At 49.7% G+C, this 12,661-nt stretch overlaps 5 protein-coding genes across 5 annotated transcripts; 4 read left to right on the top strand and 1 right to left on the bottom strand.

Moving 5' to 3' along the window:
- Positions 1-761: 761 nt before the first annotated feature.
- N7533_007119 (uncharacterized protein) lies at positions 762-1,360 on the top strand (the record flags this gene model as incomplete). The annotated part of the gene is made up of 2 exons (XM_057103769.1): positions 762-970; positions 1,114-1,360. 2 exons carry the CDS (start codon positions 762-764, stop codon positions 1,358-1,360), a joined length of 456 nt encoding a protein of 151 aa, XP_056958726.1.
- A 1,494-nt stretch (positions 1,361-2,854) lies between these two features.
- Positions 2,855-4,316, top strand: N7533_007120 (phosphatase PAP2 family protein; the record flags this gene model as incomplete). The annotated part of the gene is made up of 2 exons (XM_057103770.1): positions 2,855-3,273; positions 3,437-4,316. The coding sequence occupies 2 exons, from the start codon at positions 2,855-2,857 to the stop codon at positions 4,314-4,316; spliced, it is 1,299 nt and encodes a 432-aa protein (XP_056958727.1).
- Positions 4,317-6,432: 2,116 nt separating this feature from the next.
- Positions 6,433-8,459, bottom strand: N7533_007121 (phospholipid:diacylglycerol acyltransferase; the record flags this gene model as incomplete). The annotated part of the gene is made up of 3 exons (XM_057103771.1): positions 6,433-6,578; positions 6,651-8,067; positions 8,139-8,459. The coding sequence occupies 3 exons, from the start codon at positions 8,457-8,459 to the stop codon at positions 6,433-6,435; spliced, it is 1,884 nt and encodes a 627-aa protein (XP_056958728.1).
- A 322-nt stretch (positions 8,460-8,781) lies between these two features.
- Positions 8,782-9,419, top strand: N7533_007122 (peptide alpha-N-acetyltransferase MAK3; the record flags this gene model as incomplete). Its single annotated transcript, XM_057103772.1, has 2 exons — positions 8,782-9,084; positions 9,171-9,419. Coding segments are annotated over 2 exons (552 nt in total), but the record flags the coding sequence as incomplete, so codon positions are not given.
- A 2,015-nt stretch (positions 9,420-11,434) lies between these two features.
- On the top strand, positions 11,435-12,154 carry N7533_007123 (seipin co-factor family protein; the record flags this gene model as incomplete). The annotated part of the gene is made up of 1 exon (XM_057103773.1): positions 11,435-12,154. The coding sequence occupies one exon, from the start codon at positions 11,435-11,437 to the stop codon at positions 12,152-12,154; it is 720 nt and encodes a 239-aa protein (XP_056958730.1).
- Positions 12,155-12,661: the final 507 nt, after the last annotated feature.

Raw genomic sequence — 12,661 nt, forward strand, 5'->3', positions numbered from 1 at the left:
AGCCCCCACTCCTGGCAGGCAACCGTCCCACGAAGCGCAGCGCAAATCGAATACGACAAATTCGACTGCATCTGAATCTGACCATTAGTCGTGTCGACATGAGTATTACGCGATACTTGAGTATTACGATAACCTTGGCTTCCTGGGCAGGTTGAATTTTTGCAGTTTGTGTTGAGGGTTTGTAATATATAAGCGCTCAGGGGTTGGTGGATGGTTGACTTTCGCGTGCGATTCATGTATCTGAAACGAACGTTGGAAGTATGAAAAATGGCTGAAATTGATCTTACTACTGTTAACTACTTGCAGACCCTTAACAATCGTTAACTTGAATTTGAATCTATTGAATGCCTCTATAGTAGAGTAATCCTACAGTAATGCACCTGCCACAGATATGAGTTGAGGCAAAGAGGAAGCCACGGAAAACAATGAAGTCCTATCCCATAGTTTATCACTTCATTTTTCACTTCATCTCATGGAGAAAGAATGACAGTCGTCGAATACACCACTTTGACTTCTGTCACGCATCCTATTGAACTGCTTCACCATGGCTCCAATCCCCGAAACTGTCTACTCACTTCTCATAAAACGACAGTTCGCCCCCGATACGACATTCACCGAAAAATTCATCGTCTTGGTCATATTCGGGCTCGTCTGTCTACTCTACTCAGTCGTTTGGTGGTTCCTGGCAAGCAGAGTCTCGAGTGGGTCCCCGGCAGAAATCATCATTCATGTGGGTTGGTCAACCATAAGCTGACTCGAGAATGAGCAGGAGCTGGCAACGGCCACCAACGGCACAACTATATCGAATTCCATCCACCTCCGCCCTCTCGTGGACAATCCCAACACCGGAGATCCGTCTCCATGCCGACCCATCTCCCAGTGTGATACCGAAGATCCCATCTCTCTCGCGCGCCAACGACGTGACACACGTGTCGTACGAGGCACCGTGCGGCTACAAGATGATGAACCAGTGCGTTTTGAATCGGAGAATTAGCAAGAGGCTGGGGGATCCAGCGGTCCAGTCTCCAGCTCCTAGCCTTGTCAGGTACCCGGGAGCTTTGGCCCCCAGTGATTGGCCCCGGTGTCGCGAGCTAGACAACCTGAAACTTGAAGGGGCGGCAGACTAGCCGTGATCAACCCAGATGGTGACCGTTACTCAGGGGATTTTGGAACTGGCCCCATTTACATTACGGGATCTGATGTATCCACGGAGTACGGAGTAAGGCACATGTACATTGTACTATTTGTGCAGAAGAACGATGCAGTAACGGAGGTTCGGAGTGTACGGAGGCCGGAGAGCGGATACAATGCACACGGATCGGACTTGGGAATCGCGAGCAAAGTCGGTGGCTGGAAGTGAGACAGGCCCTGCACATCCTCATCTACGCGCCGAGGCCAGAATGGTGCAGAGTTTGATTTGACCGAATTTTTAGTTTAGTGTTTTTTGACTTTGCTTTGTCCGGGCGCTAGCTCCACCCGGCTTTGAGCTGTCATCCCATTTGCGTATCGATATCGATAGTCTGAGTCGCGTACATTTATTCAATAGTGAAAACGGAGCAGTGACACGCGACTGAATAGTAATTGAGTCTGTGCTCTCTGAAGTACAAGTATACGAAGTAGGGGCTATACTATTCTACTTGGTATACGGAGTACTCTGATTGGATTCGTCAAAACAGATACCCTACTACGGAGTCCCTACTTCAAGTATCCACTGGTACCTGACTCCGGACCCCCCTGATGAGAAACTCGTCACCAATTCACCCAGCAGAGCTGCAAGTGGTAATTACTATGCGGATACGAAGCTGTACGACCGTTGGTGGGCTAAGCGAAATTGGGCCGGGAGATGGGGGACTCCAGTTGGTCTGCAACGCTGAACGATGGGGCGGTAGAAGGGGCAAGTGGGCCAATCAACCACCCCCAATGGGTTGATATTGAAAATTTGCATTGAAATTTCGTCCCAACGGAGTACCATGGGTACGGTACATTACAGGACGAATCCTTGCCTTGACTATGTCCTGTACACTTTCACTGTTAGAGCTCTCAGTGCACATAACTGGTAGACATACTTGGTCAACCTAGGTACATAGTAGTGATGTATACAGAGTACTATAGGGACTGATCGATATGGCTACTACTACTAAATAATCGAGTCCATGCAGAGTACTGGACAATGTAAATGTACATAATTTATGCTCGGCCTCGGATAGGTGTGCAATATCCGTGATCTCTCTGCATCAGCCCGATCGGCGTGACTCCGTTCCGCAGCATCCGCCCGGCCAGCCCGGGTATTTTATTATGCATACATACTTTACAGTTCCTGTCGACAGAGTATGCGCCCATAGTCCTATTCAACATGTAGATGATATTCTCGCAAGAAAGAAATATCTAGGACTATTTTCAATCTCAAATCTCTCTAGTGTACATACCCTTGCCAATACCAATAGCAAGACTAATACCAATACCATACCACTTTCGGTGCCAATACTGCCAATATGAAACCCAACACTAGTGACGCCATGGACTTCCAAACCTGGCACGTAAAATTACCTGACAATACCATGTAAATCCTCTCTCTCTTCTCCCTCGCTCGCTTTCGTCCCCTTCTTAATCTTAAGTCCTTACTCCCCCCCCCCCTCCTCTCATTCTCTCTCATCACACTTTTGGGCTCGGCGCCTTGCATTTTCAGACCGGTCTCTCTCCCCTTACTCTGCCCATGCCGGTCAACCAGTGATTCTCATCCCGCCTTTGCGAATTCCTTCCGTCTCATCCCGCGGCATCCCTCGACCCTTCCCCCCTTCTCTTATCACGAGTTGATCTAGAGTCTCCCCTGGTGGACTCTACCCTCGCCGCAAAGATGTCTACATTCCCGTCATGGAAGGATCGCACCCAGAATCAGTTCGGAAAGCTTCAGATTCAGATGCCATGGCGCTCCTTTCAACTTTTGGTGCCCCATCGTATGCGCCGGAAGATCCGCTCAAAGCTACGGAGTCGTCTATCGCCAGCCTCATCGATCTCGACCCTACAGACCTCGCTCTCCCCGGTCGACTCCCTTCGATCCCTCCAGGCCCATCGTTGGACGATATATGACTTCCAATACTTGCTACTCCTAATTCTCGGCATCTTTTCCCTGAGCATGATGCAATCCCCTAGCCCGCTCGCGAAGACAGGCATTGCGACCCTAATCATCTTCTCTCTTCTTCTGCCCCTTACCCGGCAGTTCTTCCTCCCTTTCTTGCCTGTTGCTGGATGGCTCATCTTCTTCTATGCGTGCCAGTGAGTTCTCCATCTGCTTGTTTGCCTGAGGCTTCGCCTCCCCTTTTTTTCCCTTTCACACGCGCCCCCCGGAATGATCCCCCGAACGCAAATCCATGAAGTGGGCGAATTTCGCCGCACAGCTGGCAAAATCACGCATGACTGACTCTTCTTTCTCCGATAGGTTCGTTCCCAGCGATTGGCGGCCAGCCATTTGGGTTCGCGTGTTACCCGCCATGGAAAATATCCTTTACGGCGCCAACATCAGCAACATCCTGTCCGCCCACCAAAACGTGGTGCTCGACATTCTAGCGTGGATCCCTTACGGCCTATGCCACTACGGTGCGCCCGTCGTTGTCTCCACAATCCTCTTTATCTTCGGACCCCCGGGCACCACCCCCCTCTTCGCCCGGACTCTCGGATATATCAGCATGTTGGCTGTGACCATTCAGCTATGCTTCCCCTGCTCGCCACCGTGGTACGAGAATCTTTACGGTCTCGCCCCCGCAGATTACTCTATGCAGGGTAATCCTGCTGGTCTTGCTCGCATTGACAAGTTGCTGGGCATTGACCTCTATACCTCAGGCTTCAAGCAGTCTCCCGTGGTTTTTGGTGCTTTCCCCTCGCTCCACGCGGCGGACTCTACCCTGGCCGCTCTCTTCATGAGCCATGTCTTCCCCCGCATGAAGTTCCTCTGGGTTACCTACACCCTCTGGATGTGGTGGGCCACCATGTACTTGTCTCACCACTATGCTGTCGACCTAGTCTGCGGTGGTCTGCTCGCCACCGTTGCGTTCTACTTCGCTAAGACCCGATTCCTGCCCCGTGTTCAATCCGACAAGACGTTCCGCTGGGATTACGACTACGTGGAGGTCGGCGACTACTCTCGCGAGTTTGGCTATGACCTCGCTAGTCTGGACGGTGACTTGAACCTGGACAGTGACGAGTGGACCGTCGGTTCCTCATCTTCGGTCTCCTCCGGCTCTCTGAGCCCCGTAGACGATCACTACGCTTGGGAGAGCGAGACTCTGACTTCGAACCACGACCTCGAGGCCGGTCGTTAAACCCACAACCACCTTGCATATATCATTTTTCGACTCTGCTTACTATCTTGCATCTACGCTTTTTTGCTTTTCACTCGGCGTTCCTACTTGACGACACTATTGGGACCATTATCTGCATCGAGCCATTTTCGACACCTAAGGTTTTTAATCACCTGTTGAAAACCTCCGGTTCGCGCGGTTCTCAATCCGCTTTGAGCCGAAGGTTACTTTTTTGCCTTCTGGCTGTACATGCCTTGTCACTCCACCACTGGAGTGGCCTTTCCGTCTATAATATTAATTCCGGTGGTGAACCCTATTCACCTGCTCTGGGCATGCGACTCTCTTCGCACCGCCACCGTTGGAAACCTTCGCTTGTACAGACTCGGACGTTCCTCCTCGCGAGGTCGATCCGAACATTTTTAACTTCGATTCTCACCCTATGTCTTTCGCTACGACTTTTTTGCACTGGACGAGCCACCCTTTTATCTTCGCTTCGCGCTCGTCCATATGAACAAACTTTTACTTTATTATTCGTGTCGATCGCTTACGAACTGGCGACTGGGAACTTTGGATACGGTTTTTTATCCTCATGGGAAGCTCAAAAAGAGCTCGGCGCCATTGCTTGCACTACACTCGCTGTGCATAGAAACAGTTTTTTGGATATTTTTTATTGGCTTTTTTGAGGACATTTGCATCGGCACATAGAAAAGCCTCCGCTCGTTGGCAGGTGAATCCAGCGTTGGCAGTGTGATGATTCCTCCATGGCGTGGAAGTGGTTCGCCCATGCGAGGAGCAAAAGGGGAAGAGAAGGGGGAACTGAGAAACAAAGGAAGCCGGTTTGGGATGGCCGGCACCGGCGATGGATGGCGCAGAGAAGAGGGAAACTTGACGGAACCCTCTTACCTCTCGCATCTCGCTTTTCGCTTTTTGCTTCGCTTCTGGCTTGAATGAAGCGCGATTCCAACTGTGGTATACTGCACCGACCGCCCAACCTAATGTTTGACAACCCTATAATGTCTTGATCTCTTCAAGGAGAGGATGGATTGCGGGCGACTCGCGTTGGTTATCGTTAGCATTATTCTTAATCCCTAGATGAAGTTACGAAGAATTGTACATTATCTCACGACTTTGTTCCCGTATTCGTATTTAACTGTAGACCTCTGTAATCAAGAAATGCGTCCGTATGCGGAATACGCAGAACAGAGAGTACATACGCAACGGACTGAACGACTCTTGGCAGTGGGGTGGAGATCATTGTCGATCGTCTCAACCTTCTCGAGCCCAAAAGCAAGCTTGGAAGCGGCTTCTGCTTCTGCTTCTGCTTCTGCTTCTGCTTCTGCTTCTGCTTCTGCTTCTGCTTCTGCAAATCCAGTTCCTTCCAGGGCTACTCCGTCCCTCCGCGGAAGAGATATGCATCACCCCCGCACCTCGCGCAGATCAGCCAGTCTTGTCTGGCTGTAACTGCTGAAATTTTACCATCGGTATGATGATCCCACGGACCCCGGCACATGTGCCAGCCCGAGGCCGGGGGCTGTGTTTGTGCTGCACAACCTGTTTAAGACTGGATTGTGATAATGTTGCTGCCCAGCCTGAGGTGGAGGGGAGGGCAGTATAGGCGCAGGCAGGTATCTGACCAACCAATCGGCCTTTGTGATACGAGGTATGGGCGATTAGCTAGTTAGTATGGACGATATTCTAAGGTTTATGATGTGTAAGGCCTTGTGATTGAATTTGCAGAAGTAAGAGGGCTTATACTTGATTACTGGAGACACGTTCACATGCCTAGTATGCCAAGCATTACCTAGGTATGTAGTCGACTGACTCAGGTATGTCTCGGGATGAAGCAGCTGCAGAGGAATATTGTGCGTTGAGATAAATGACACGACTCGATTTTGATACAACGTCAGACAAAAGATACATAATAATCCCACATAATGTAATTGCCTCCCAGGAATACTTGAAAATAACCAACCTACCAACTTCTAAGGGAATCAGGATACGTGTCACACTAAACGAGATAGCGCGTGTATCTCGGAAGGGTAATAGTGAAACAGTCAAAAGAAAAGATAGAAAAACATGAAAGAAAACAGAAAAACAGAAACATCCAGGCGCCGCTTGAATTCGTGTCATGGTCTATCTATTCATCGTCAAAGATCTGTACACGTTCCGCATACTCGCGGATGTTAGAGACAAAGGTTTCTTCGATCTGGTCACCTTTGCCGCCGGCGACGCGGAGAACCAGGTCGTTCAAAGAGGCACGGCCAAGGATGTCGACGTGGTCTCCTATTATGTTCGTTAGATAGATGATTACCAGGAGAAAAATAAAGTACCAAGTACTCTACTGCAGGGACATACCAGTATTAGGTCCGCCACGGGGGGAGAAGCGGTCTGGCTCGTGCGGCATCTCGTAGACCTTGATCTTAGACCCGGCTGGGTTGTATCGTTTCATGCGCCAGCCCTTGGCACACATATATCCTGTGCTGAGAAGGTTGACGGTGCCATCACCCTCGCCCATCACAACTCCATGATCGATATCATCGTTAAGTGTGACAGTTGTGTCGATGCTTACGTTCAGCTTCACTTGGGGATCACGCTCCTCTTGGTAAAAGTAACTGCGCTCGGTGGGTTTGCCAACGCCGTAGAAGCAGTAGATCTTCATATCAGGCGCAAGCGGGAGTCGAGCTTCGAGTGGGTTCAACCATGTACGCGGATTCTTCTCGTTCGCCTCGACTTCACGGGTGGTATGCGCCACCCCGTGTGAATAGCTGCTCAGCACCTGGTTCTTATACCAATCTTCACTCTGGTCGAAGAGGTACTGCAGACTCTCTGACGAAGTGAGATTGCGTCTCGTCCAAGACGAGTTGGTCTCCCGGAAATTTAGAAGGTTTCCAAAGCTCATAGATTGACCTGGCTGGTCGTCCGGTGCCCAAGTGGAATTACCCCAGACGGCTTCGCCGCCTTTAGGGAGCATGCTGGAGATACCTGGCATTGCGCGGAAAATCTCTGCTCGCTCCTCTTTCGAGAGGAACTTTTCGAGGCCGTACACGGCGAAGGCATTGAGCTGAGCTGTATCACGCATTTCGCCGGAAAGCACGGCTGTCAATCCCTTGACGGCACCGAGCATGCAGCCACTGATGTTGACCCATGAATCGATATGCTTGTTGACCCAGTCCTTTCCGCCGTTTCCATGATCTTCGCTCTCAACCCACTTGAAGAAATAAAGCACCACTTGCGAGCCCATACTGTGGGATGTCAGGGTGATCTTTTCGCCCGAAACTTCAACGGCTGTCTCGATATAAGACTTCAGGCGGCTGAAGTACTGATCGCGGATCTCGAGATTGAGATATGATAGTCGCCAATCATATGCAGCGGTAAAAGCGTTGGTCGGGTCATATCCAATTGTCGCCAGATTTTCCAAGATCTTATTCCAGATCCAGTAGCCCGTGATGAAGAAGTCGGTAGCGTCGAAACCTTGCGCCGCACGCAGCTTGACTCCCGGTGGGTCAAGACCTGTCTGGCGATCTAGCATGATATGGTTCTTCCACTCTGCCTTGTCCATCACCAGCGCCCGCATCATACTCCAACTGCCCCATAGTCGTCGCCGGAAGTACTGCCGGGAAGTGTCTCCAGTTCCCCAGCTCTCGAGACCGGTAGAGATGACACCAGGGATCATAACAACAGGATGTTTGGCTTCAACGCCTTGTGATTGAAGGTGTAGTCCGACGGCAAAGGAATCGTAATTGACGGCATCGCGTTCGTGTTGCTGTCGCATCTCCCCTCGTAGTCAGCTGGCTGAGACAATATCATGGTCGTGAGAACCCAGGGCATGGACTCCAAGCATACCGAAAACTCCTTCGCATCTCGCACGATGCCTTGGGGGATTACATCGATCAGAGTATCGATGTTTAGATCCATCAACCCGTCCAGGTTGATCACCTCCTGCTGGTTGGCGAAGAATAGGGCGATAAAAACGCCAAAGAGACCGCCCAGAAAGAATATAAAACCATTCCGACGCTTGCTGCGCGGTTTGATTACCAGCTGCTTGACCTTGGCGCCCTCAAACTCGGCTCGAAGCTTCTCTTCCTCCTCCTTATCTCGGATGGTCCGGCTGGTATTGTCGTTGGATGGAGGGGCGTCATCCTTGCCAGTGCGGCGGCGCAACATAGCGACGAGCCAGGGAGAGAAAACGACCAAACCCAATGGCAAGAGGAGATGGTAGAGTGACCGAAAGTGGGAAGAAAAAAGAAAAAGAAGGGGATCAAGTGACGAGCAGCTGGAGCTGTGCAGCCCGGCGGGCAGATCGGCGTCACATGCGGTGAATCGGGCAATTGTTGTCCTCCGCCCGTTCCTTTCCTTCCTTTCCCTCCCCACTTTGCGTTGGCCCTCCGCGTTCTCAATCTTGATCTCGCCCTCGCCCTCGCCCTCGCCATTATACACATCATGAACCAAAATCCCCCCTGTGCTCCGATATGTGCGCTATGATAGCGCGCGCGAGAACGAATATGTTGCCGCTATGCGCCAGCTGATCTCCAAGGATCTGTCCGAACCCTACAGCATCTACGTTTACCGCTATTTTCTGTATCAATGGGGCGATCTCTGCTTTCTCGCCATGGATGAAAAGGACGAGATGGTCGGTGTCGTGGTTTCGAAGCTAGAGCCGCACCGGGGCGGGGCTTTGAGAGGGTATATTGCCATGCTAGCGGTGCGCGAAGAGTTTCGAGGTCAGGGCATCGCAACGAAGCTAGTCCGTATGGCGATTGATGCCATGATAGAGCGGGATGCCGATGAGGTTTGTATACATCTTTGTCCATCAGCCTTGCTCTGGTCTAGACTGGTTTTGGCTTGTCCTGGCTAACTGTTTCTAATTACATTTAGATTGTCCTCGAGACCGAAATCACAAATACCGGCGCGATGAAATTATATGAGAGATTGGGCTTCCTACGCAGCAAACGACTCCACCGATACTACTTGAATGGAAATTCGGCATATCGTCTCGTGCTTTATCTGAAAGAGGGTGTTAGTGCCATCCGAACTGCCTTTGATCCCTTTGCACCACCTCACCCGACACACATGGAGGCGCCCACTGTACCCGTCGGGAATACCCCTGGGAATGGAGTCATTTGATACAAGCCTTCTGACTGGGAGCATTCTCTTGCATGTCCGTGGGGATACTGGCGTTATGTGATATGAGATTCCTTTTATGGAAATGACCTTATAGATAGACTTGCACTTTGATTGGCGTTTACATGATAGCAACTGCATGAATACTTTTTATTTGATACAAACCAAAGCTGATGGTAGAGATATTGTCTAAGATAGATTTCGTGTCGTCCCACAATCCATTTTAGGCAATTTATATACCTAACTCGGGCTGCGATAGGTCGATGACGGTGCGCGAACTCATCCACGGATCGCCCACTGTACCTTCCGCCGTGTCTTTCCATTTTGGGGTGCGGCGAAGCTATTACTTACCTAGTAGGTAATTACCCTGGGAAATTCAGTACTCTGGGGAAAATAGATTCAAACTACATCTCACCCTGAACCGCAACCGCAACCTCTCGCCTTCATCCTCACTAATCGCCAACATGCGTGTTCAACCCAGCCCCCCAAATCCAACCTCTGACGAGTTTGTTCAAAACCAACTTGATCGCGTCTTGGTGGCGGCCATATCCATGGACACCACAATATTAACCGACGGCAGTTTCAAGCAGAGTTCCGCGATGTCTGCCAGGCTGTCGAAGCCCATTTAAACGCGCAGGATTCCCCATTTGGCCAAGTGAAGAAAATGTTTCCCAACCTCGATTTTGAATTCAGACCCTTCGCTCAGTCGTGGCAAGTGTCATTTGCGAATGATCCTACTGTCTCTTACTGGTTAAGTAAGATTTCACATGTCGTACCTATTCTACAAGGTACCATGATACAGCTGCATAGAGCTAACTTCATTGCAGGAATACGGCTTGCTCATCTTGGAAGCAGTGCAGAGAGTGAAGCGACCCATCTACAAAGACTTCTTCATTATGTGACCAGGGTAAAGCATTTCAACAAGTGCCGGGGCTATTCCGACCGTCTCGAAATAAAATCACGAGCTCTATCTGCAGACAATGCTGTCCAATACCAAGGAAAGAAGTCCGCTCTCTTAAGGGTTCCAAACCACAATTTCTGGTATGGCAGACAGGAGGAAACTGCTTTTCAACTCGTGGTTTTTGAATCAAACAAGTGCGGCTTTGAAAGTAGCCAAAAATTGAGACTATGCCCGTGTCGCGAAGCATAGGTTATCGGCAACATGAGAGAGTACTACCCAGGTGGATGATAGGGAATTTATACTCCTGCTGACATTTCCATAGCGATGGTTTACTCTGAGTGAAAGCGCCGCGGAGAGGCCAAATGTGGTCTACGTAGCCTCTTGACGGATTATAAAGAGTTCTTATTCTATCGCGTTGATGGTGATGGTATTGTACGTACCATTCTATTTTAGCATTTCTTTTACTGCGTCTGTCTAACTTTTTTCTTCCCTTCTCAAGTGGACCTTTCTCGATTTGAGAGTGACAACCCATAGCGTCAGTGGTCGGGTGGATTACGGAGATATTGCTCAATTTCTCACATTAATGTTTTTGGAAGCCCCATGCGCAGGAAAGTGGTTACCTCATGACATGTTGCTCTTTGTTGATCAAGAAAACCCCTGGATTATCGAGAAGTAAGATCGACTCTATTTCCAAGGTTATATAGCTGAATATCACGGGATAATTCTTAGTAGTCACTTGAACTATTGCATTGTAGTTCGAGTAACTAGGTAGACGCTTGAACGTAGTTTGGTTGATAGATTAACTTTGACAGCTGGGATAGCCTGTGCTACCATGGACACTGAAGTCATCATTTCGCACTGAATATCTATTTGCTTCTAATTACTGATGCTGGTTCGTTGCACCAATACGGCTGAATCTCAGAATTAATCTATTTTATCAAGTTTACGCGGCGCCCCCTACGTCATGGTCCCATCGCGATCAGATTGATATAGATCCATGTCCTTGATGGGTTTCGCTGAAGAAAAAATATTTTGAAGAACTACTGTCGGAATATCTTAATTATTTCCTTGAGCTCTTACAGAATTTCCATTATCCCTCCGACCATTCAAATTCTTGATGTCACTCAATCCCGTCACCAGCGGTCTCGGCCAGGGCCTCCCGGTCAAGAAAGTTCAGTCAACGGCGACCGATAATGTTCAATCGATCGCAAAGGACCCTGTAAAACATGTCAATAAAACCACACAGCCCCTGACGGAGCCAGTTCTCCCAGGTCAATTCCCTTCCGACGATGCTCCCAAAGACGACAAAAAGCCACAGCCCGAAATCCAGTTTTCGGCTATCTGGACATCCTTCAGTCAGTGGCTTTACGGTCTTTTCCCGCGGTCAGTTGATAGCTTTGAGTGGATTGTGAAATGGCTTGTGGATAGATACTTCCCGCCGCCGAAGCAGGCGCAGATGTATGAAGCTGCGCTGAGCCGACCGATCGCTTCTACATTCCTTGTTTGTCAGGCCATCTGCTGTGGAGTCCCACTACTTGTGTTCCTGGTGGGTGTTTTCATCTTCGCTGCCGTGTCTTTGTTGCTCTGGGCAGTTTTGTCCCTGTTGATCCTGGGACCGGTCCTGCTGGTTGCCAGTATGATGGGCATTTCGCTGTGGGGCTGGGGGTGGATTTTATATGGGTTGGTGAAATGGGTCGATCAGCGGTTTTTGGGAGGGATGATCACTCGCTTCTGGGGGCTGCCGCAGGCTCAGGAGGGTGATGGTCAGGAGGAGAGAGATGGGGATTCAGCTGATGGGGCTGATGAAGGGGAGGTGGGAGAGAAGAAGGATAATTGAGGTGACACAGCACATTTTGTATACCTTTGCAGCGAGTACGACCTACATACATCATGCATGCAGATCATATCGAGATAGTTACTTCATGCAAGCTATGTACTCACTATATCACATACATAATCACGTACTCGCAGGAACTTATAACCCCCCGACCCGAATTATACTAGTGGTAAACTCTAGTAGAACAAAATTGGACAAAAGATACAGGATTAGCAATTACTACCTTGAGGTAATCAAAACCGCGTTTATCAACGCGGTCAAAAATAGAAACCTCGCACGCGAAGATTTGCGCTTTGCAATAAAACACACCTGGGCTTTATCACTCAGTAGCACACCTGCACCTTTGCGTAGTGTTATACATTGCTCGGGGGAGGGGTGCAACGCGTAACACCATTCAAACGCGGAGGCGTGCTATCAACCAAAGCTTCCACTTCATATATTCGCAGTACTAGTATTTTATTGCAGTATTTAAGCCTAGAGATTTACCGGAAAGAAGATGGACCAGGT

Source organism: Penicillium manginii (assembly GCF_028828005.1).
Source record: "Penicillium manginii strain IBT 31320 chromosome Unknown utg000005l:1.0-5665137.0:1.0-5668048.0, whole genome shotgun sequence".
Lineage (NCBI taxonomy): Eukaryota > Fungi > Ascomycota > Eurotiomycetes > Eurotiales > Aspergillaceae > Penicillium > Penicillium manginii.